A 25,055-nucleotide genomic window follows, 5' to 3' on the forward strand; every position below is an offset into this window, starting at 1 on the left:
TTTCTAAGATCGGACTTGTCTAGCGACCTCATCAGGGGAGAAGAGAGGAAAGGAAGAGAAGGAGGGTAGGGTCAGTGAGTACCGACGGAGAGGGGAGAGGAGAGTGGGGAGAGGAGAGTGGGTGGAGGAGAGCGTGGACAGGATGTCCTGGGTTTTTTAGATAAAGTGTGAGGCCAGGGCATTGCAAAGAGCCTGAGAGGCAAGGGGAGGGGTAGAGACTGCAGCAGGGTTGGCCAGCTCCTTACAAATTTTAAAGAGTTCGGCCGAGCTGTCAGATGCCGCAGAGACACGGGCTTGAATGTGGGCTCTCATCTTGGTACGGACAGAGATACAGTATTGCCTTTGGAGAAGGCGACAGGCCAGTTTGTCAGAGGATGAGCAGGAATCCCTCCATTTTCTCTCAGCCGCCCTACACCTACGTTTAAGTGTAGCTAGGTCAGAGTCATACCAGGAATTGCACTTGGCTTTGAACTTCAGGCGGATCCTCATGACAGGGGCAAGAACATCAAGAGTATCAGAAATAGAAGAATAGAGAGAAGACAGGGCTGTGTCAGGGTGCGAGTCAGCCAGAGGAAGAGTGGGTGGGGAGAAGGTGGAGCAAAAGCCTCGACTGACACACGCTTCATGGGCCGGATGTCCAGGAAGGTAGGTGGCAGTGTTGGGGTAGGCTTGGCTTGGGGGGAAGAGAGAGATGAGAGGAGAGGAGGTAGTGGTCACTCCAGGAGAGGGGAGTGGAGAGAGGGATAGATAGGTGGAGGCTAGAGGAGATCAAGACATCAAGTGTGTACCCTGCAGAGTGCGTTGGGCCAGATGGGAGGATAGAGAGGGAGAGGGAATCGCAGAGGTCGCGAAAGAGCAATGTTGAGGGACAGGGAGAATCAGGGTGAATGTTGAGGTCACCAAGGAGGAGGAGGTGAGTGGTTGAGGCCAGGAGAGAGGAGGAGAGGTCAGCCCACTCAGAGAGAAAAGAGGTGATTTGACCAGGGGGCCGGTAGAGAGTGGCAACAGTAAGAAAGTGGCTAGGAGAGATTGAGAGCCTGCAGACGAGGCATTCGAAAGAAGAGTAGATCTGAGTGGGAATTATAGTGGCAGGAATCCACTCAGGAAAGATCAAGGCTACACCCCGTCCAGGGCGAGTGGATCTGGGTGCGGAGAGGATCTTGTAGCCATCAGGGAGGAGAGTGTCAAATCTCGTGACAGAGCTGGCCGTGAACCATGTCTCTGTAAGACCAAGAACGTCAAGGTCAAGTTCTTCAAGGAGGTGGCAGATGTCAGAGGAGTGTTTGACAGCAGAGCGAGAGTTGAGAGTGGCAAGATGAAGAAGGTTGCCGGCCTTAAAGACCTTCCGGGGAGGGGTACAAATCAGAGGTACGCCCTGCATAGTTGTGGAGGTAGCCAGAAGATGAGCAGAGGAGGGAAGAGTGGGCAAGGTAGCCAAGGAATGAGAGGAGGGGACAGCCGGAGAAGAAAGGAAGTTGATGAGGCGAGGGAAACGCCTTTCGAAGTGGAGGAGATTTGCCTGTGGACCCTACACCATGACAGTGCCATTTAGGTAGACGTTAAGACGTTTCAATGCACCTTGTATTCTACTCTAAGAAGGTGGATTTTTCGCACAGCCAATGGGTCCACAGACAGAGCTTCTTGTCGTAACTCTTCTCTTACTTCAATAGATAATGTAGAAAAACAGCAGTGAAACCTCTCAAGTGCCGAAATCTAACTGTGAATCCCTCACAAGTGGCTAACTGAGCACCTGCAGTAGCAGGAGGGAAGACAAATTCATTTGTGACATCCGCGTTGGATGAAATTATTAATGAACTCATGAAGATAGAAGGGTTTGATTACGGAAACACTTCAGTATGTTCAATGTTTGTCAAATGAACCCATGAAAAACAGGAGATTCACTTGGGGATTATTCAGAACACACCAATTAATTTCTGTCGACACATAATTATTCTGGGTTTACACTATTAAACATAGTGCAATTATGTAAAGTGGGGCTTATGTAATGTCACCAAAAACAAATCCAGGAGAATACAAAGGCAGGTAATCACCAGTCCCCTACTAGACTGGCATATACCATGCCAGAATAAAACAAATGCTAATGGCATGCCGTGACAGGCAGCACCAGCAGGGTAAGGCAGGGGCCAAAATAGGATAAAAGGGATCAATGGAGGAGAAAATGAAGAGGGAGCAAAGAATTGGTGGTTTAAGGGTAGAGTTCCCTTAAATAGACACATTATTGAAGGATCCGAGGTGAAATACAGAAACGCACAATCAGCATTAATCATACCAGTGCAGTGACAATGGTATAAAGTGCGCCCAAAGTAATCTCACTGGCTGATTCACATTGGTCCAAAAGCACTCCAAGGTATCTTAGTTATCTCTGCTTGGAGAGTAGTTCCAGGTTAGCCAAGTACAAAGGGAGCTTTGGAATGCTAAAATCTTTGCCTACAAGTGGAAATGGCTGACCAAGGGGAGCAAGGCTGATGGTATCTTGGGTGTTTGAGACATGCATTGGGTGTGTTATTAGTCAGTCGTCTAGATAAGGAAACACTGGAATGGATGTTCTGCGAAGGTGGGCTGCCAGCACTGCTAGAACTGTGGTGAACACTCTTGGCGCTTAGGCTATGCCGAATGGAAGCACTTTGAACTAATGAGTGTCACCCACTTTGAACCTTAGGAACTTCCTGTACCCTGGCAACATTGAAATATGAAAGTATGCATGTTTCATGTCTAGTGTTGCCATGTAATCCCCTTTGAGAAGACCGATAACCTCCTGCAATGTAGTCATCCTGAATGTATTTGGCTCGACATACTTGTTTGCAGGACGCGGATCTAACACTGGGTGCATGGTTAATCCTTTTTGGGTACAAGAATGTACACTGAATAAATATCCTTGTTTATCTCTAAAAAGGGGATGAGTTCTATGGCTCCTTTCGGAAGTAATATCTCGACCTCCGCTTGCAGGATGAGTTTATGTTCTTGTGACATCCTTCTGTTCTTTGGCAGGTGGTAACATGGTTTTAGTAGAAATTCGTTTGAGCATCAGTCTGCGACAGTAGTCAGTATCCACCAGTCCGAGGTGATTTCCTCCCATGCGTGGATGAACGATATTCGACGTCCTACTGGAGATGCATGGGAGGGAACCTTGCTCTGAAAGTCGTCAATTGCTGGCAGGGTAGACTATAGAGGCTGCACTCCTACCTCTACCCTTGCCTTGTCTAAAACCTTGCTTGTGAGGTTTGGTAGGTGGATTGCGTAACCTGGGGTGTGGACCGGGAAGAGGACCCTGATGAAAACCCTGAATGAGTGGATCTGGAGAAGGCTTGGCTACGTAAGGTACGACGGGTATTGAAAACGATGTGTTGGACAAACGACTTAGTAGAAATTTTACTACTGGTGTTAAGCATGTCATGTTCCTTCTTAGCTGTCTCTTAAGCTTCACCCACAGCCTTGCCATACACAATGGATTCTTCATTGGGCTTGTTAACTAAGGTGGGCTGAGTCTCTGGTTTGAATTAAGAGTTGCGCAGCCAAAATACTATTCCTGTATACTTCTGTACATACTCTATCTTGTTTTATCATGTATTGTATTTACCTCTATATCTGTATATCATTGTAACTTTGTACCCAAGTTAAGCGCCCAGATATCCCTGGGTTTGGTGTGCTACATAAGAAAATAAAACAAACAAACAAAAGTGCCTCTTTATTAAAGTTCCCTGTGCAAGGACTCTGCCTGCTGTTTCGGTGGAGTCTAGGGTATTCTTTAAGCTATTGTGGGTAACTTGTCTACCCTCTTTAATGATAAGTAGTTGGGACTTGGTTGGCTTGGGGACATCAGTCAAGTTATTTTGGAGCAACCCCCACTGTGCATCGCTGTAGCTTGCCAAGAGAGAGTAGTATTATTGGCAAAGCATGCTGAGTAAGCTGCTGAAGCAGAGACCCTCTTGCCTAAAGCGTAAAGCTTCTTACATTCTTTGTCTGGAGGTGCCTTGGTAATGGAACGTGGCACTCCAGAACACTTCCTAGTGGTAGTGACAATATATTGTATATATATAGCGGGTCAGTTGAAGCAGGTTTGAACATTTTCTCAACACGTGGATTAACTGCCCATGTGAGGGAAGGTGCAACCTTTTTTTTTCTATTGAGTTCAAGAGGTGGATAGATTGGCTAATTGCCCTTTTCTCTTTTAGGATGTCCTCTACAAAGTCAGGATCAGAGGCAGTTTCCGGAGTTTGTACCTAAAAATGCTCTGTTGCCCTTTCCAGTAAATTATTGAAGCAGAGTTGATTGTCGATCGTAGACTATTCTCTAGGCTGCTCTAGAGGGTCATTGTCAAAAACAACATCTTAATTTGTTTCCCCAATTCACGGGGAGTTTCCCTGGGGGTTTAATCTAATAGCCCTTAGTTTCTGTCGAGAGAAGTTAAAGGTTTGGCCTACTATTTCAAAAAGTTCCTCTTTTATGGCTATAAAAGTAACTCACTGGGCAAGGTTAAGTAGCTGGTAGCGGACTGTAGCTCGCCTTTCAATAGGGGTTTTACAAAATGTTTTAGATTTTCTTCCCACCCCAATTGCTCAGGTAATCGCTCGAAATTAAAAAAGAAAGCCCCTAGCTTTTCGCCCTCAGAAGGTAGTAGTATCCCGTGAGGTAGCATGGGTCTGGCCTGTAACACCTCATTTTGTTAAATGTTCTTGAAGACAGATTTTGGCCTGCATTTGATGGGTGGCCAGTTGGGCCATGACATCTTCAAGGCCGGCCATATCTTTCGGGGGAGTAAGGGTTCCCTCCGACACTTTCTGAATCGGAGGGGTCTCAACGTCCGAAAGGGTTTTAAAGTAGGTTGACTCTTCTGAACTGGATCCTGATGGAGGAGAAGATCTGGGTGGGTGGATCTTTACACCTGATGGGCCCGGAACTGAAACTAGTTGGGTACCCAAAGGAAAAAGGTTTGGGGAAAGGCGGATTTAGGGCGTCAGGTCTAATGAAGATCTGCGCAGGCCTTGTTTTTAAGACTATTCGAGCCCATTGTCAGATATTATAGTGGGGGAGCGGAAGGGTATCTAACAATACCTGGGTTTTCAAAGACAAATCTTGTTGGCCAATTGAGATTTGAAGCTGGGAGCAGAAGGTTCTTTTATGGTATATATTCTATCAGACTCACTGATTTCGCCTTCTTGTGGTATGACAATTATTAGCACAGGTTTTCAATTTTTTGTCAGTTGAATCATATCCCACTATGACACCACATGTAAGGAAGGCATGATATCAAACAGTGAAGACAGACATGATCACAGTTCAAGAGTGTTTATTGAACTTCAATGGGTTGGTAAAACGCCCATCTAAACCTAAATCTAAGGATGGTATCAAGCTACAACCATCAAATAATAATAATAAAGCAATCCTAGTGGAGTCTGTCAAAATAAAACAAACTATACTAATAAACCAATCCCTACGTCTAAATACAAAATGGTGTGGGATAACAAAGTGTTCAAGAAATGATATGTCAGGATAGTTGAGCATTTAGCTTCCTTTCCCCACTTTTCAGCATGGGGCAAGGCAGCACGTGCGGGCTTCGCGACACACTCAAGCTTCTTAGCCACGAGGTAACAGCTCAACACAGAGGCATCAGGGCCTTCCGCCAAAGTCTCTCTCGCAATGACAGTCTCTTAACGTGGAGCACCTGAAGCAGCAAACAAAACACAAAATGTCCATTCCTTTGTCAAGGTTTCACTTTCACAAGTTCCTGGTCTCCCTCCTTTGGGCTCGGACCACGGGTCCCACTCATCCAGTCTCAGACCCCTTTTTTACCTTTGTTCACAGTTTGGTCTCCCTCGTTCGGGCCATGGATTCCCCTCGTCTGGGTTCAGATCCCCCCCCACCCCCATTGATACCAGAATCGAAGACTTTCGAATGTGCGATGGGTTTTGCTTAAACTGTCGCGGGACCACTTAGATGTGAAGTGAAAATTGTGTGAAGTGAATCGATCTTCTGCTTTCGTTTCCTTTCGTCAAGATACCGTACAAAGAACTTTGATTGAGCACATTCACAGTACTGGACCACTCATTCAACGGTATTGTATCTTTTCTTCTAATGTTCAATTATTCACCAGCAATTTAGTTTCACTTGCACACATGTTTAACAATGTTCCTTCCTGTGCTCACTTTACAATATTGCCGCTTGCAACCTTGACTTCAACACAGACCGGTCTCCCCAAATCACTGTGGTGTTCTCAGTTTCTTTTGTTCTTGGAGCCAAGGATGATACCACAGCATCTGTTGCTCCTCCCCACCTTGGTCAGTTACGCGGCAGGACTCTCGATATCTCCAACACAAAATGCAGGATTCTTTAGCCTTGTTTCCTGGTCTTATGTTTTTCTGCCTTGAAGGTTTCTTGAAACTAACGGCTTCCTGTCAACGAGATCAAGGGTATTGCCCCTCTCACTAACCTCTTATGCCTGCCTGTCTTTCTCCTCTCGTTCAACTGCCAACTCGAAACTGCTGTACTTTGGTGTGTTTTGCCTCGCGCAGTGTGTTCCCATGCTCCTCCTTTTATCTGTGTGGGGAAGTGTAATGGAAGTCAGGTGTGAGTAATTGTCGATAATTGCATGATGTCGCCTGACCATAGTATTGGGACATGTCATGTACATGGCTCAGGTGTGAGTCTGTTTTCTCCCTAAACAGGCTGTCTGTGAGAGTGTTCATGCAGGAAAAGGTGGGGGGAGGAGTTTCTAAATATCCCATCGGAAGGATGGGATAAAGGTGTTACAGGGAAGAGAGGGATATTGCGTCTCATCCTCCGGTGTCCCACTCACCAAGGACCCCTGACCCAGTGATCCTCCCACACTGGTCCACCCCCAGGGTCTGCATCCAAAGGCGATGGCCGTGCCCTGGCCACCTGAATGACAAGTCTCCGGGGACTAGAGATTGAGACACCTTCTAGTTTCTCACAGTGGCCAGCTGTCACAGTTAAAGTAGGAAATTGACTCCTAGGGTCCTAATAATACTTGTACCATTCTTGTGGTGTTCTTAGGTTTTTCGGAGTTTTCTGGTGCTACTGCCTTTGCATATATGATCCATGCAGGGATGAACAACAAGTCTTCTGAGAACCAGGGATTCCTATGGGTTGGTTTAACAGAACACTGATCAGTCAGTAACCTCTCGTCTCTTGAGAAGTCGGCTGTTCATACACAATGGCAGAAATGTGCAGTCAGACTGGTCTTGGCAAGATGGCCAAGCTGGGCTTCTCCACAGTCATATTCAGTTTGGTGTTGTCTTCTCATGCTTCAGGATGTGTCCCACATTTAGATAAATTAAAGGGGCAGACACTGAGGGTTAATAAGAATACTGAGAGTACAGATTTACCATTTCTTTGTTCATTGTCTGATCTGATCTCGTCGGTATCATTCACACAGCGACTTCACTGTAAATGGCAGAGCCATACACCTCTACCAAGTATTAAAAGGTTTTAGGCTTGAAATCCTTGCCTAAGAATATTTCTTGAACACTACTCATCAGAAAACCTTTGATGCTATGACATCTAGGTCCAAATTACCAGATTCCAAAAAGCCTGCAATTCAACGATTGGGTCTACCACCTTCAGCCTGTAATCATCATACAGAAACTCAATACGTTTCCACATCATGTCCCACTTTCTTTTCTTACCTGCTCAAAACGATTAATGCACTAGCGGCTGCCATCGAAACTGCCCCAGTAGTTCTCTTTTTCTAAGGAATATCGATAGTCCGACTTGCCCTCTTCAGAGTGGAAGAACTTTGGTTCCAAGACATCTTCCTACAGGAAACTGCTAAATAGCACATCGGCTGGAATACATCCTTTTTTGAAGACTGTATTTGAATCAGAGACTTCTTACCATCTTTCAGCACAGGTAAAAGGCCTTTGTAGAAGCAGGAGTCCTAAAAGAACAAGTTACTTACCAACTGTAACGTTCTTTCGATTGGATGTTCCTCCCACGTATTCCTCATCTTAGATATATCCTTACCTTCAGTTTCGCCCTCGGAACATTTTTTCTCTCTCCAGCAGAGGGCCCTCCACTCGAGGCGACGACGTCGATGTCCCTCGGCAGCCTCCGTCGAGCACCGACGTCATCAGTTGTATAAAGGCCTTGAGCGCGCCCGTTGGCTTCAGTTCTGTTTTTTCGTGTATCAGAGCCCATGACTATGGTTAAAGGTGTGCCTCTTTTGACCCAAGCCTCAAAAGAAATTAGAGTGTAAACCACGTAAACTGTACTGTGGGGTAGGTTGGGAGGGTCGATGAGGAATACGTGGGAGGAACACCCAATAGAAAGAACGTTACAGTTGGTAAGTAACTTGTTCTTCGAATAGATTGTGTCCTCCCACGTATTCCTCATCTTAGATAGACTCCCACAGCAGTTTTCTATTGGAGGCGGGAGTACAGATATCTTTTTAGTCATGTACTGAATGTAGCGCAGATTTGACAACTAGACCTCCTTGAGAGGTAGTTGAGTCCAAAGCATAATGTTTTATGAAAGTATGAATGGATGACCATGTGGCTGCTGCACAAATATTTTGACCAGGAACACCCCTTTTAAATGCTGTTGACGTTGCCATCCCTCTAGTTGAATGAGCTCTTAACCCCTCAGGGGGATCTTTTCCAGCTAGCCTATAACACTCTGTTATAGCTACCATTATCCATCTTGATAATGTTTATTTAGTTACAGGTAGTCCTAACTTACGACCAGTGTATCCCACAAACAGTTGGTCACACTGACGTATTTTTGACAATCATGAGATATAAAAGCTAAGAGCCCTTCTAGGATCTAGCCTATATAGTCTTTCCTCTTCCTTACTTGTGTGAGGGGGAGGGTAGAAAGTAGGTAGAATTATTTTCTGTGACAGGTGAAAGTCTGAAACTATTTTTGGCAGAAAAGAAGGCTTGACTAAGGACAACTTTATCTTTATGAAAGATGTTCTGAGGAGGACCACTAGAAAGTGCCTGCAACTCACTTACTCTGTGGGCTGATGTCAATGCAATTAGAAGTATAGTTTTCAGAGTAAGAAGCCTTAATGGGCAAGAATGTAAATGCTCAAAGGGTGCACATGTCAGAAATTTCAGTACCAAATTTAAATCCCACACAAGAACTTGAAAAGGTATTGGTGGAAAAACATTGTTAAAACCTTTTAGAAATTGTATTATTAAAGGTATCTTAAAAAAAGATTTTTCTTCTGACGAGCGCTTGAAGATAGATAGCGCTGCTACGTATCCTTTTATCGTACTAACCTGGAGCCCCAGATTAGCCAAATGCAACAGAAAAGATAATACCATTGGAATATCACATTGAAAAGGGTCCACATTCTTATCCCTGCACCAGTTACTGAATTTGTTTCAACGACGCCGGTACAAAGATTTTGTTGCTGCCCTTCTGGCCGAAAGTAAGATCTCCATAACGTCATCCGGAAGGTCCCAATCCTTGTATCTCAACCTCTCAGAAGCCATGCGTGAAGGTGGAGTATGTTGACCTCTGGATGGAGAACATGACCTCCCTCTTGCGAGAGACGATCCTCTCTTTTTGGAAGACGTATTGGAGGGCAGATGGACAAGTCTAGAAGGTCCGGGTACCACGTTCTCCTGGCCCAATCCGCGGCAATTAGGATCATGGTTTTCCCGAACTTCCTCAACCCCCTGATTACTTGAGGGATCACAGGGACTGGAGGAAACTCGTATAGCAGTGGAAACTCCCAGTCCACTACGAATGCGTCTCCTAGAGCTCCTCTCGGGGGAAATTCCCTTGAGCAATACAGTTCGCATTTCCTGATGACAATGGTCGCAAACAGATCCACTTGAGGGGTTCCCCAAAGGGTGAAGATCTCCGGAAGGACTTCCTGAGGTAACTCCCACTCGTGGGAGACTGTTCTGCCTGCTCAGAGCGTCCACCGCTATATTTTGCTCTCCTGCTAGGTGAATGGCAGATAGAGAGATCCCTTCTTGTATTGCCCAGAACCAGAGCTGCATTGTCTCTCTGCACAGTGGTAGTGACCCTACACCTCCTCTCTTGTTGAGGTAGTACATGGCCACTGTGTTGTCCATCATTATCAGGACATTCTTTCCCCGTACAGCTGGCAGGAAGGCCTTCGGTGCTAGTCTGATTGCCCTCAGCTCCAATAGGTTGATATGTAGTTTGGACTCAGCTCCAATAGGTTGATATGTAGTTTGGACTCCGATGGAGACCAACGACCGCTGATCGTCAACTCGTTGGTGTGAGCCCCCCATCCCGTAAGGGAGGCATCCGTCACTACTGTTATCTCCGGCCATGGTTGCCAAAAGATTCCCCTCTGAGGATGTGCTGTCTGCAAGTTCACCATTGTAGATCCTGTGCCACTCTGGTTGGAACTTGTAAAAGATCTGACATTTCCCCTGAGAATTGGGACCATTGAGTCCCGAGAGCCCATTGAAGAGATCTCATTCTCAATCTGGCCTCTGGCACCAGAAAAATGCAGGATGCCATGAGACCGAGCAACCTGAGAAAGTCAAAGGCTGGTAGATACTAGCCATTCTGGAATTTTGTTACCATCTGCAGAATTTGGTGAGCTCTCTCTTCGGGAGGCGAGGCTTTGCCCGAACAAATGTCCAAGACTGCTCCTATAAATTGGAGCTTCTGTGATGGTATCATGTTTGACTTTAAATTCAGAGAAAACCCTAGTTTGTGAAGGAAGTGGCAAGTCTTGGATAGATGGTCCCGGGCTTGTTCTGGGGAACGTGCCCTGATCATCCAGTCGTCCAAATAGGGGTAGACATGAATCTCCCCTCTTCTGAGACTCGCTGCCACTACCGCCATCAACTTAGTGAAAACTCTTGGGGCGGAGGTTAACCCAAATGGCAGAATTCGAAACTTATAGTGAGAATTGCCAATCGCGAACCTCAGGTACTTTCTGTGCTTGAGATGGATTGGAACATGAAAGTAAGCATCCTGAAGGTCCAATGATACCAACCAGTCTTGAATTTGAAGAGCCTGAAGGATCTGAGAAATAGTGACCATCTTGAACTTGTCCTTCCTGAGGAACTTGTTCAAGTTTCTCAAGTCCAAGATGGGTCTCAGTCCTCCATCCTTCTTTGGAATGAGGAAATATGGGGAATACCAACCCTTGTTCCTCTCCACTACAGGTACATGTTCTATTGCACCTTTCTGTAGCAGGGTTAAAACTTCCTGCAACAGGAGCGTGTCTGGATTTTTGGTAGAGTTGTATTCCGGTGGGTGATTCTGAGGTTTCTTTAGAAAGGGAAGGCAGTAACCTTGGGATACTGTTTCCAGCGCCCACGCATCTGAAGTAACGCCCCGCCATTCTTTCAGATGCTGTGAGATCCTGCCTCCCACTGGGGTCTTGCGAGTCAAAACCTCAGAGTGGTTTTGCGGCAGCTCCAGCACCGGCTGAAGGGACAGATGCCGCTGCTGGGGCAGATCTAGCACCTCTTCCTCGCCCCAAGGAAATTTCCTTTGCCCTCTTTGACTGGCCTGTCCCCTTCCTCTCCCAAATGAGGAGTAAAAACGAAAGGGACAACCCCTCCAGGAAGATGAGCCTGTGTAGAGGCGTTGCTGAGGTTGTCTTATAGCGGCACTGAGTGACTTTGCCATTGCCTTGGAGGTCTGCAGCTTCTCCAAACTTTCATCTGTCTTGCTGCCAAACAACCTCGAGCCGTCAAATGGCATATTAAGAAGTCTAAATTGAACATCTGGTGCGAAACCTGACTTCCTTTGCCACGCAAATCTGCGTAGCACTGCGCTAGATGCCATGGACCTGCTGATACTGTCAGCTGTGTCCAAACCTGCTGGAAGGCATTCCCCCGAAGCCTCCTTGCCATCCTTTATTATGGACAGGAAACCATCACGTTCCTCTCCTTCCGGGATGTGTTGAGCTGCCGCTGACATGCAGTCCCACAGAGTATAAGTGAATCTCGCCAGAGTGCAAGATACATTCGTGGAGTTTAGAGCCATGCTCCCGGATGTAAAAACCTTTTTCGACCATGCATCAATCTTTTTGTCATCCCTATCAGGGGGAATTGTAGGGTATGCAGCATTTTTTGTTGCTGTGGCTGCCTGAACTACAGGCTCTCAGGAGATGGATGCTTACTCAAGTATTCTAGATCCGAGTTACAAGGTCTGTATTTTGCCACATATTTTTTATTCACTGCTGGAATGGATTCAGGTTTTTCCCAAGCAGCATTTACTCTCCTTTGCAAGGCAATATGAAAGGGAAGTATGGGATCTGGTTGAGGACCTCCTGACAAAATATCTGTCATATCATCCTGGTATAAAGGTGAGTTCCTACCCCATCCCATAAATTCTGTTACTCTGTTCATAAGTTTTCTATAACCCAAATCAACATGTTCTGCTGGATCTGGTTTTTCAAACTCGTATTCAGGGTCGTATCTAGTCCACTTGCAGATTGTAAACATTCATACAGGTCTTGCATTTTTGAGTGAGGATCAATTAATTCCTCAGGAACTTCCCTTGCACCATATTTTACCCCTGCTGATGAAACTTCAGATTCATCTTCTTCATCCTCCTCATTTCCTGAAGACATTTCTCTATATATGGATGACAGTTTGGAAAAAATCATGCCTGCTTTCTGGGTGAAGTACTTTCTCAGGAATGGGTTTCACCCCTGTAATTGGTGTCGACGTTGACAGAAGCGTGGCCGTTACCTTCGATGTTGTCGAGTATTCTTCGATGTTTTCGAAGGCGCTACGAATGTCGTCGAAGGTATCTTCGAGACAAATCGACGCCGTCGAAGGAGCCTTCGAAACAATCGACGCTGTCAAAGGAGTCTTCGAGGTCGTTGAGAGTACTCGACGTAACTTTTTTCATCTGGGTCGTCGACCCTTTATACTCGACAGCCTTGAATGGAGGCTTCAAAGATGTTTTCGTCGAAGTTCTTAATGACGTATCAACGTCTAAAGTCTTTTTCTTAGGGTCTGCCTCCTGTTTATGCACTGGAAGGCTTTTCTTTTTAGGTTTTTGGGAAGAATCCCTAGAAGAAACCCTCGACAATTTCTTGTCAGATTTCCTAGTTTTAGACCTTTCCCTGTCACCTTTCTTGTGCGTAGAGGCATGATCTTCAACAGACATTTTTGAGGGGGTCTGGGCCGCATTCTCAAAAACGTTCATCATCAATGCTCTAAATGCTTCCCACTTTTTAGGGGAGTCATGCTTTGTTGGACATGTAATAACTTCCTCCGATGAAGTCGAGGAAGAGGAAGAGGGAGATCGTGCCGTCTTTTCTTCGCTTTTTTGGACGAAGAAGAAGAGGACTTCCTCGATCTACTCCTCGATCTGGATTTTTTATGGCGTTTCACCGAAGACTCAGCCGAGTCTTTCTTCCCTCTCGAAGAAAACTTCAAGGATTCCTCCCACACCGCCAGTTTACCTCATCTTTCTTTCAAGGCCTTATGGGTCATTGACTGACAAGAACCGCAGTCGTCGATTCGATGTTCAGAACCGAGGCACCAGAGGCAGTTACGATGGGGGTCGGTCAGCAACATTTTTCTTCCACACCTTTGGCATTTCTTAAAACCCGTTTTCAGAGTGGATGGGTTCGAAAAAGACGACATAATTCGCTATAACTGAAGTGCCGTTTTGTCCCGATCCGTAGCAAAGCTAACGGAAAAACGGAACTGAAGCCAACGGCCGCGCTCGAGGCCTTTATACAACCGATGACGTCTGTGCTCGACAGAGGCCGCCGAGGGACATCAACGTTGTCGCCTCAAGTGGAGCGCCCTCTGCTGGAGAGAAAAATAAATTCCGAGGTGAAACTGAAGGTAAGGATATATATCTAAGATGAGGAATACGTGGGAGGACACAATCCATTCGAAATTGTATTTTGTTCTCCAATAATCCTGCAACTGTTGAGATTACACTTTACAAGCAGGACAATTTCTTTTTATACACAACAAATAGTTACATTCTTTGGTCACCCTAATAGTCATTGGATCCAAAACTAAAAGTGACAAGGGTCATCCAGAGGTGAATTCTAGTAGATATCAAAATCCTCAGGACAAAATCCATTGTCCTGCAACTACAAAAAAAGGCATTCCTTAAATAATTGGAGAGGAAAACATTTTTGAAGAAAGATTTCTTCACAAGGACAACTGATATTGGCGGTTTAATGTTTTCATCACAAGGCATCTTGGCACTGTAGAAATAGAGAGCAGTGGTCACACTGCAGATGGTTATAGGAGTAAACAGAATTCCAAAAGACATAAAAGTATGGAGGTTAAATTTGAAAAAAAAGACTGTAAAGCTTGAACAAGTACATCAGTTCCATGTGGGCAGGAGTGGAAAAAGACCTAAAATGGGTTGCGGGTGCCACATAATACATATGTATGGTATTTACGAACAGCAAACTAGCTGAAACAGCAATAGAGGTTATATAAAGGTTTTAAGATGCAATCTAATTTTCTGCATTCTGCCTTCAATAAGGCTTTAAATCTGGTGAAGGATGCCTTATTGGGGATGTGTTGCGCTGGGATGGAAAGCAATAAAAGCAATACACAGCAACAGTAGAAATAGTTACAATTGGACATCATCAATGCACACGGTTTTTAAATACAAATTAATAATTCGCAGAAAACTCATAGTTTGGTTAGAAAAAGGGATATAAACTGTGACTAATCCAAGGAGTTGGTCCTGTCTCCTGAAGGGGGAGCGACCCCCTTTTGGACTAGGGAGGTGAGCCTGCTATGCAAGACATTCCCTAGTGGACAAGGCAAGCAGGATCTGACTTGGGCTGGCCTCCCCTTTGGAGGATAAGGTGGTCCTAAATAAGGATTTAATGCAACCTTCCTTTGAGACAGAAGCCCAATTGTGTATGGGTTATATGGGAGGCAAACCATATTATGAGGCTAAGGGACCTTTAAATGGGAAGGACTTAGCTACTGGCCCCACTTTGTGGACTTCTGTGCAAGAAACAGCGAACCAATCTGGTGCAGTATCTCACTATATAGAGGAAGACAAAAGGAAGAAAGGAGGTGCCTGGCGGAGAGGAACAGGAAGCCAGAAGGGGCCTGCGTACAGGCCGCACGTTTGCCGCAACTCTGTGACGATCAAACCTGAAGGCAGGACCAAGTCAGATATGTGGTGGGCAAAGGAATCCCAGAGCCCATGGAATGCTGCCAAGCCCAAGCAGGCAAGCCCGATGATCCAAGGTCACTTAGAGGATGAGACCAATGTAGGAGAAACCGGACAGACCCGCACTACTGAGCCCAGATGCAGAAGCGATGAACCAATGTGAGGGTGCAGTTCCGCAGGTACTGGAGTCATTGCTGCCTTTATCAAAAGGACACCACCAGCACACATCTAAGCAGCTAGCAAGGAGAAAGAAGAGGTGGGCAGTTGGACTGCAAGGAACCTGTGAAGGGGTTAGACACACTGTCACACACATACAGCCGACGAAGCCAAGCAGTCCAGGAGAGATACCGTGAAGGGGTTAAAGAACGTGCTACACACCTATGGCCAGCAAGGCCAAACAGTCTACAAGAGGCTGAGCAAACCAGAAGCCCTGAAAGGGACAGCTGTGTAAACCAAGAGCCGTGGAGGGAGTGAAACCAACATGAGAATACGGCCAGAGAGGTCCAATAGCCCACGAGAGGCTGAGCAAACCAGAATTTTGAAGATAATAAAAATAACAATTGCATACAGGAAAGGATTTTTGAGTTGGAGAAAGAATGTTCTGATCTTATGAGAAGCCTAGTGAAGAGGTTTGGAGGTCAACACTAGTAGAGTGTCAAGAGATTCTGATTTTCCTTCGGAACTGTGTCCAAGGTCGAGTGAGGGGGACAGGAACCCTTTTTGGGAGTACCTGTTTATTTTGGGGCATCATCAGAGACTGAATCCTGAAAAGAGAAAAATAACTGGTACTTTAAAAAGGGTGGGGGTCAAGCTCTAGCCATCCTACGCCAATATGGGAGCAGAACACTTATGGAAGACTGATTTATGTCTTTCTATTGTTAGTGGTAGGGCAGGCCATAGGATAGAGTAGGTTTCAGGATAAGGATGTTGTTATTTTCAAACATCCTGACAAGCACCTGCTATTATTTTCTCAGCCTAGGGAGCGACCACCGCATAGGGAACCACCAACATTAGCAATGTGGCTAGAATAGGCATTTTCTTTCTTTAATAAAGTCAACCCCTAACATGTCTTTGTGTCCATCTCCTATGTCTGACTTAGCACAATACATATTTGAGAAAAAAGGGCAAAGGTAACAGATGTGTCAGTAAACAAAATTCAAAGGCACTACAAAGATTCTTTATCAGGTGTGATGCTGTGAAGAACTGAAGTTAAAGTCACTGTGATTGCATAATGGCCTGCCACAGTCCAGAAAATTGCATGCAAGATGGGAAGGATAATATAATTTATGTTGGTATGTGAATAAAGCAATAAGATACTTATCTTTAACTTCTATTCTCCAGCATTGGTATCTTTCATGGATTCACATGCTGTTTGAATATTCCCTGTTGTCAGGCAGGGAATCCTCAGTAACATTAAAGCAGTTTAAATTTGAAAACTGAAGTCACTATAGTGTTCTCTTTGTGTTGGATCATACTACCCCAAAGCCAATAGGCAGAGACTCCCTTAGCTTGAAACCTGGAGGCCATCTTCAGATTTAGCATATCGCCTATGAAAGTGGCAACATCAGGAAAGAAGAGCAATAAGCAAACTCACATTGCTTCTCCAGCATTGGCGCTTTCATAGATTCACATGCTGTTTGAAAAGATTATAAAGCATACAATGCAAACGCCATGCAAAGGCAACAGGCTCACCTTTAGTAAATGCTCCCCTTATGCGAATTGATGATAGATCATTGCTTGTCCGACTCTGGGCTCCTCTGTGGAATCCCTGTCAACACAGTAGTACCTTGTGAAGGTGTGGACATCCTCCAAGTTGCTGCCCTGCAGATATCCAACAGTGGGACACAGGAGAGGTAGCCAGTAGAGGAAGAGACAGCTCTCGCGAAGTGCATTTGAGGTCAACCGGGAAACGACCTGTTAGCGATACGGTGACAGTCAGAAACACAGGCCGACAGCCAGCGGGAGACGGAGAACTTGGCCAGCCCTTTACCCACAGCTGTAAGACCAAAGGCCACAAACAATTGAGAGGACTTGCAGAGCTTTTTGGTGTAGGTAATATGAGACTTCAAAGCCCACATGACATCCAGCGAATGCCACTTGTGTTGAGCCAGAGTAGAGGGCTAGGCATAGAAAACAGGGAGGACCAAGGTTTCATTAAGATGAAAAGACAAAGGGCACCTTTGGCATGAAAGTAGGATTTGTTCGTAACACAGCCTTATACTTGTAGAACACCTGGTAGGGGAGTTTGCATGATAAAGCCTGATTTCACCAACACTTCTGGCAGCGGTGATGACGACCAAAAAAGCAGTCTTCCAGGAAAGGAACTTAATCTCTGCCTTGTGCATGGGCTCGAAGCGAGGGCTTATTAGTTTTGAAAGAACGACATTCAATTCCCAAACTGGGGCTGGGGTCCGCACAGGCGGGAAAGCCCGAAAAAGACCTTTGAGAAATTCTGTAATGAGGTGGTGGGACCACAGCAGACACGCGGGTAAACCTGGAGATTGCCGCCAGATCGACCTTAATTGAGGATTATGTATGTCCACTGCAGGCTACGTACAGAAAGTATGGCAAAATGTCCTGAGGCAGGAAGCAAAGGGGATCAACGGGATTGCCAGCACACCAAATCATGAACCTCTTACAATTGCAGTGATAGCAAGAAATCATTGAGGGCGTGCAAGCCTTACCGTGAACCTCACAGAAATCCTGCAGCATAGGAATGTGTCCGAATTCAAAGAAAGCAGGATCTAGGCCATCAAATTGATGGATGTAGGGTTGTGGTGAAGGACAACCCCCTCGTCTTGGAAAGGAGGTTGAAGACAGGAGGTAGGCTGATTGTGGTGCCAAGGAGAGGCTGAACATTTCCGACAAGAACTGTTGCAGCCAAGTTGGGGCCACCATGATTAGTTTACAACATTCTTGTCTGAAGGTGTGCAGGACCCTGGGGATAAGTGGGAACAGTTGGAATGCGTACAGAAACTTGTCCATCCACAGAAACATGAAGGTGTCTCCCATGCTTCCAGCTTGGGTGAACCTGCTGGCGAATCTTCTGCACCTGGTGTTCTCCCTGGTAGCAAAGAGCTTGATATCCGAAACAACCCACGTTTGAAAAATGAGGTGGAGTTGGTTGTGGAGGATGTGATGAATCCTACCATAACTAAAGTCTCCTCCCAAGGTGGCCAGGGGAAGGGAGACGCTTCCGCCTCCTGACCCTGGAGGTGGTATTAGCCAGGAGGATCACCTCGTAGGAGAAAGGTTACAGGAGAACAAGAGGATTCTGTGGGGTGACACAAAGTATTTGTCTTTCTCAAAGAAGGAAAAATCGTTGATACCGGAATATGCAATGGCTTGCTGCCAGAGAGCTTTTATTTCCCAAAGTTAACTATCTTTATGTTGGTGAAAACTATCATAACCAGTCAGGTATTGGGAGTAAAAAAAAAAAACCTTTCAAAGCCACTAACATTTGTGGCCTACGGGGAACAAAGTTGTTTTGGTTGCGTGAACTGTATTGGGTGGACTGTGTGGTCAGACAACTGCACCTAGACCGCATACACCCACCTAAAGGAAAAACCACTTAACTCACCCATAAGCGTGTGTTTGACTGTCAAGGAGAACTTGGGTGAGCTGAAATTAAAGAAGTGAACTTTGTGATATTGGTGGAAGTGATGAAAGACTACTCTGACAGAAAAGCTGGGAAGTGTCCCAAGGTATTGTGTTGTTTTGTAACATTGAGAGACTTGAAAGCTTGGGGAAGGGAACCCCTCTTTCGATAAAGTGAACTATCGTGAATCTTGGGAACGGAAAACCCCTTTTCCCAATCCAGAGCTGGAAGAAGCTCAGCTTTTATTTGAACACTTCTCATTTAGATGCTGACTTCCCTACACATTATATGCGCGTAGTTGTTAGGGCAAGTATAGGTTTTGGACACAGACAGACATTTGCTTTGGACTTTGACACAGATTATCATTAGTTTGTTAGGTAGGGAAATCCCACCTTAGCATAGGGGCCAGTTAGGCCTTTTTCCACCCTTCATTTTGTTTAAATAAAGGTTTGTGACCCAAGCTTTACTCAGTTGTCTGTGTGTACGTCCTCATGCCTTCACAGAGAACATTAAAAATAAATCTCTAAATAGTAACAATTTAGATTCTGAAAACCCGAATTCCCTTATAAAGTAAAACCCTTCATTAAATCCTGAGAATACTCTTTAGGAAGTACTGGCAAGAAAGCCTGTTCTCCGAACTGGTTCTGTGGACATGACAACACTCACATCAATTGTTGAAAATCAATGATCCTGTAGGTCGCTTTTCCGATTCGCTTATCGCTTGATGTGCCTTGTACTCCGAAGTAAACTGGGTGAGAATGGGAGTGTGTGGCTGGCAGACATACCCCAGAGCAGACGTCGGGGAGAGGCAAGAGTTGGTGTGCTGCTGCATACTGGGACCTACTGTGCTCTCTCCCAATCTGGTCTCACCCTGGCGTGGTGTAGTTTGTTGCGGTGCAAATGTCCCAGAAACCGTGCATTCCAGGGTTTGAGGACCGGTCCTTCTAGGGCCAGTGAGGTTTCGCCGATTTCAAGCAACCGTCCGAATGTTAAGTAGTTAGTCACGTCCGGAGGGTCCCAACGGGTAACTGTGCAAAATGTAATGCAGAATGGTGAAATGGTGTGCAATTTTACAAGGGACAACGCTTTGCCAAGCCATCAAAGCCACACATTTTATGAGTATTATCAAGGCAAGTTAAAAAGAACAAACACTGCCAAAGCCAAGAGAGGGCAATTACAAATCCAAGTGTTTGTACATCCTATTTCCAGAGTGTACAAGAAGCAATAAGAGGAACTGGCCTAAACCCACATTGCCAAAGACAAAGGGGTATAAAAGTGAGAGAAAACCATTATCAGCATTTGGTTAATACAATAGTGGGGGACACAAGAGTGGCAGGAGAGCTGCCCTTCTGACAGAAGCTGTTCAGGAGGAGAGGAGCATAATCTGCATTGCATGTGGCATCAAAAGCGTGTAACACACAGCACCAATATGTTTCCGGTCTTCCCAAGCAAAGTAGTCACACCATGTTGTGGAATAGCAAAAGACGTTGCTAAATTGATTGAAGCGAACCTTTACCACAGAGGTGCTTGTAGTGCTTGTAGTAGTTAGTAGTTTCATTAGTCCTGGCAGCAGAGTACAGCAGGGCAAGGGACCTTGTAGTGGTAGACCTGGCACAAAAGAGGATCGGGTGGACGTCATTGAAGTACTGTGGTGTGGTTAAAAGGTATTGACAAAGAAGTGACAGAACCACTATATTGTGAACTAATGCAGAATCATCCTGACAAGGAATTTTTTTTTTATCCTAATGAACTGTGCAGTATTCTTTTTTTTCTGAGAAGAGGTTGCATTGAACTCAAGTGGAGGGATGAAAACTTGTTGAACATTTTGAACTTCGTTCAAGTTGGAACAAAAAAAGAACTTTATTGGAACTTTGTTACAAGATGTTACTTATCCTTTTGGAACTGTTGATTGAGATCCTGTTTGAATCTGGGGAAGGGGAACTCACCCATGTTATATGGGGAAACAGTAACCAGGTTTTGAACAGAACGGTTATTTCTATTATATTTGTATTGCTATATATTTCCTTGTTAAGTTTGTTGTATGTACAAGTGTGAGGGACAGAAACCTGTTACAGTATTTCCTTTAGTTTATTTTGATAGGCAGGAAAATCCTCTTCAGGGTAGGGATAGTAATGCATATATCAAACCTTATGCGTTAATAAAATAGCATCTTTTGAAAAACCTTCACAAAGTTGTCCGCCTCACATTACTGACCCCTCACAAGGAGCTCCGCTTCATAGCAGTAGTGCAGTTTCTTGCTCAGTGAACCAGCAATTGAGTTGTGGGTGCCTGGCAGATGAAAGGGGGGCAGGAACTTCCTGTGGTCCAGGACCACTCCTATATAGAATGGGCTTCCGCTGAGCAGAGTGGTAATCGGGTGCTGCCTTATTTCTGCATGTAAAACATTGTGGTAGTGTTGTTCAGTGCATGAACAACCAAACCACCTTCCCCTGGAGATTCTCTGGTGTGTTTGATAGTTGCCCAGCAGAGTAGGTCAAGGAATTAAGGGTTAGAGTGGTGTTTAATGCCATCTTGGAATTCCACTTGGTGCAATGCACAAAGGCTGCCTGTTTCCATGTCTCTGGCCACCTTCTGTTGGTGGCGGATCACAAAGCACGTAATGTCCTGCTTCTATCCTGGCTTCAGTGTCCAAGGTAATGTGACTTTTATGTTTTCTTGAACTACGTGGACACTGCAGTTTCACGAACCAGGGACTTTTTGCACCTATCTTCTGGACTACTTCTACACCCACCCTCCGGATGTTCTCTGTACTATCCCGGACCCGCAAAACTCTCCTTCCGAAGTCCCTCAATATGAGGATATACTACACCTTAAAGGTAGCAGCGGGCCAGTGGGAACCTGCCTCATGCACCCAGGGGAGGTACACCAGGTAGCAACATGCAATTTTATCTTGGGCCATCATTTTGTCTAAACCCATGAATTAATGTGCACATCTAGGGAAGAGAAAGCGAGTGTTTGATTCTCACGGTATTGGCGCTTTGTACACAGTTGATGGGATTAGTAGGAAGTTCCTATGTCGTATTGGATCAAAGTTTGTTTGAGAAATGACATCCACTAATTATGTAGTTATGCCACAAGGCCTTTATTATCACTGTGGGTGCCGACACACGTTTCAAGCACTCAAGGGTCTTTATCAAGGCAAGCTGTGATTTTCCTTGGTCATATAATTGGTAGTTCAGTGCACCGAGTAGTGCTTATTGGAACTTCCTAATAATCTTATCAACTGTGTACAAAGAGCCAATACCGTGGGAATTCAACACTCACTTTCTAATCCTTGCATGGGGCACATGAGCACTTCCTTTTTGGATTCCTGCAAATGGCTGCTTCGACATCACACCCCTATTTGGACAAGCTCAGCGCGGTAGCCATATGTTCCTGGTGCTCTCACCCTCTCTCTAAATCACATCTAGGGAAGATCCTGCCCATTCCTTAGATTGTTACCTGAATTGCTGGTGGATTGCCACAAAGATATGCTGGGATTTTTTATGAAATCTCTAGCCAATTTATCACAGTGCACTCCTCTTATTCCTTAAAATTTGATAAAGTATAAATTTAGTAGTGGGGTGCCGGGGAGAAAACCAACCCTGACACTAGGTTGTATAAACTATACTATAGACACTACAGATACTATAATTGTCTATAGCTGGGATTTTTTATGACCAGGTTTTATGCTCGCTAGGCCATGGCTCCTTTGTCTTTGCCCCAGATTCTTTTAAAGGCTGCCGGATATCTTTCCTGGCTGTTGCTCTTTCTCCCCTGGTCCTCCTTGTTGGGTGGACTGGCTGCCGTCCGCTGGGACCATTTCTGGGATTCTGCGGTGGTGGCTCAATGCTAAATACTCTTGAACCAAGCACCCCGAGTAATAGAGACTCTCTGGCCTAGAGGAGCAGAGAGTCTTCACTACCACATCGTAGCTCCGTCTTGAGTCTTCCGGGGGCGCCTCCATCCATTGCTCCCATGCTGCTATTTTTCTTTTCTGTCTTTGTTTTTGATGTGTAATCCTATAACGAGTACATATTTTCAGTAGACCTTTGTGTAGTGTGACCTTTTGTTTTATATATTGTGACTAACCGTACCTGCCCACCAGTCTCTCCCCTTCTTTGAGAGAAGCCAGACTACTCTGCCATAGCTACTCATAAGAAGAGTTTGGTCAAACTCTTTGCTGGGGGTAACCCTGTCTTTACATTAGGATGGATGATTTCAAACCCCTGCTCAGAGAGCTGTGGAAAAATCTTCCTTACAGAAGCAGATGAAGAAAACTAAAAATATGGGATGACTTTCTGAAACCGATAACAGAGACTGCTGTTCTAACCAAAAGGCATAGACAGAGGTTGCTGTGTGGTTGAATTAGAACTATACAGCAATCAGGTTAAGTATACATGGAACACTACTGTACTTTTGGAAATGCAAACCAGTTACCACTCCCTCCCCACACATGAAGCTACAGAGGCCTGAAACTCTTTTAAATCAAACATAAAATTGTATACTGTGGTGGGTCAAGGCTGTGTGGCAGAAGGAAAGAAACAAATTTAAAACAGGAATACATGTTATATTTTAGACACATGCTTTATGCCTAATCCTCCACTTCCTCCTCCTCCTCATCATCATCCTCATCATCATCCTCAGACTCTCCTGCCTGCTGAGCTGTATTGCTGATACTCCAAGAAAAGATCATTCATGTTGCTCTGTGAACTCTATTTCAGCCATATCCCCCCCCCCCCCCGCGTGCCAATGCAAAACGATCTAATGACTGGAGTTACTATCAGTTAGCTCTTCCCAGGTCAGCTTACTTCCGATACATGCAAGCTTGCAGTAGACTCAAACATGACTAAAGTGTTTTGGCATAAGCGCAGGTACAGTAGTCAGGGTTCCCTATCAAATTAGCCAAATAAGTCAATGCACCTGATTCAAAGATCTGGAAGAACTGACGAAGGGGCTTCCGCCAGAACACATAGTGGGAAAGAACCAGAACTTAAGGGCTTCAATGAGGAGCAGTTACGCCTCCTTTCTACATTAAAATCTAGTCTAATACAAAAGGTACAAACTCTTCTCCCACAAGTGCAATTCATATCCACTACAAATGTGCTTTCCTGAACGCTCTAAATAAAAACCTTATTCCTCACCTTGCCGATGCTGCTTGCCCTTCTGTCGGTCCTGTGCTTTTCTGCTGAAAGTTTTGTATGCCTCAGTTTTCTGGTACTGCTTCAGTTCTTTCATGTAACGTTCTTTGTCCCGCTCAGCCTCATCCAGGTAACGCTAAAATTGGAGGAAGAATACATTTTTTTAAAGCAAACCTGAAAACTTTAATCTACAACATCCTTACCCTTTGCAATCATACAGCCAGTCGATTACACCCAACCCCAGCATCATTCCTCTGTGAATTCTGGGCAATGTTTGGTAGCAGCCAACTACAGGAAAGTGGGATGCAGTGTTAAATAAACACCGGATGAGAGCCTCCCTTGGAGAGATGGAGGGTCTGAATAAACCAAAAGCACCAAGAAAGGAAAGGTGGTACAAAAGAGAAACCTACACACAACGATTTGTAGCACAGTCTTGAAGACACAAAGGTCCTTAACTGTGCACAATACTGCCACCATTTGGTGATCCCAAGTCATCGTCCGACCCTCATTCTGAGCTAGACTTCTCCCACCTATGTCTAACCTATTTTTGTCTTCTCTACTCAGTTAGTTTTTCACCCATTTCCTGAAGAAAGGAGCTAGAGCTCTGCTGCCTAGGGCTCTATTCATTGCATCTGAGCAGATCTGTTCAGGAGGACATTTGTCTTTTTAAGTCCAATAATGAATTTAAATGAAGACAAATTTTGGCCTGATGGAATGAGAGACTAGATGGTGGGGTGGCATTCTACCAAGCTTGCAAGGTTCATAAACATGACAATCCCAATATTTTTCTGACTGACTAGAACTCAGCACATTCTTTTACCAGCATGACTGACTAGAACCCAGCACAGTGGTTTAAAACAAAATTGATGTAGTGTATGGCAAAAAACATGCAAAGCATGGCTTGAAAAGAAATACATATTACCCAACCCCCACAAGATGTCAAAGAATGTGAAGGGAATGTGTATGTCACACCAATCAATCGGATGTCCAATAAACAGGGATCAATGACCTTCAGCAATGTAATAAATAAGGCACCTTTCAGATAAATAATTAGCTTATGTCAGGAAAGAATCCTGGAGTACTTCATCCTGTGCAAATAATGTAGATGATTCTCCACATACAAGAGACAGAACTTCTTACTATGCTTAATTTCATCACAAATGCGATAGAAGAACACCTCCCTCACCAACTTCATAAATCCCAATTATGACCCA

General features: G+C 45.0%; 1 protein-coding gene across 3 annotated transcripts in view; it reads right to left on the reverse strand.

Moving 5' to 3' along the window:
- HMG20A (high mobility group 20A) overlaps positions 1 to 25,055 on the reverse strand; it is a 339,050-nt gene that overhangs the window by 91,478 nt on the left and 222,517 nt on the right. For all 3 annotated transcript variants that reach the window (XM_069624573.1, XM_069624572.1, XM_069624571.1), the window contains one exon: positions 23,845 to 23,977. In XM_069624573.1, coding sequence (XP_069480674.1) covers positions 23,845 to 23,977 — 133 coding nt within the window. The remainder of the gene's footprint in view (positions 1 to 23,844; positions 23,978 to 25,055) is intronic.

This window comes from Ambystoma mexicanum, chromosome 11 (genome assembly GCF_040938575.1).
Source record: "Ambystoma mexicanum isolate Mex_15411 chromosome 11, UKY_AmexF1_1, whole genome shotgun sequence".
NCBI classification, from domain to species: Eukaryota; Metazoa; Chordata; class Amphibia; order Caudata; family Ambystomatidae; genus Ambystoma; species Ambystoma mexicanum.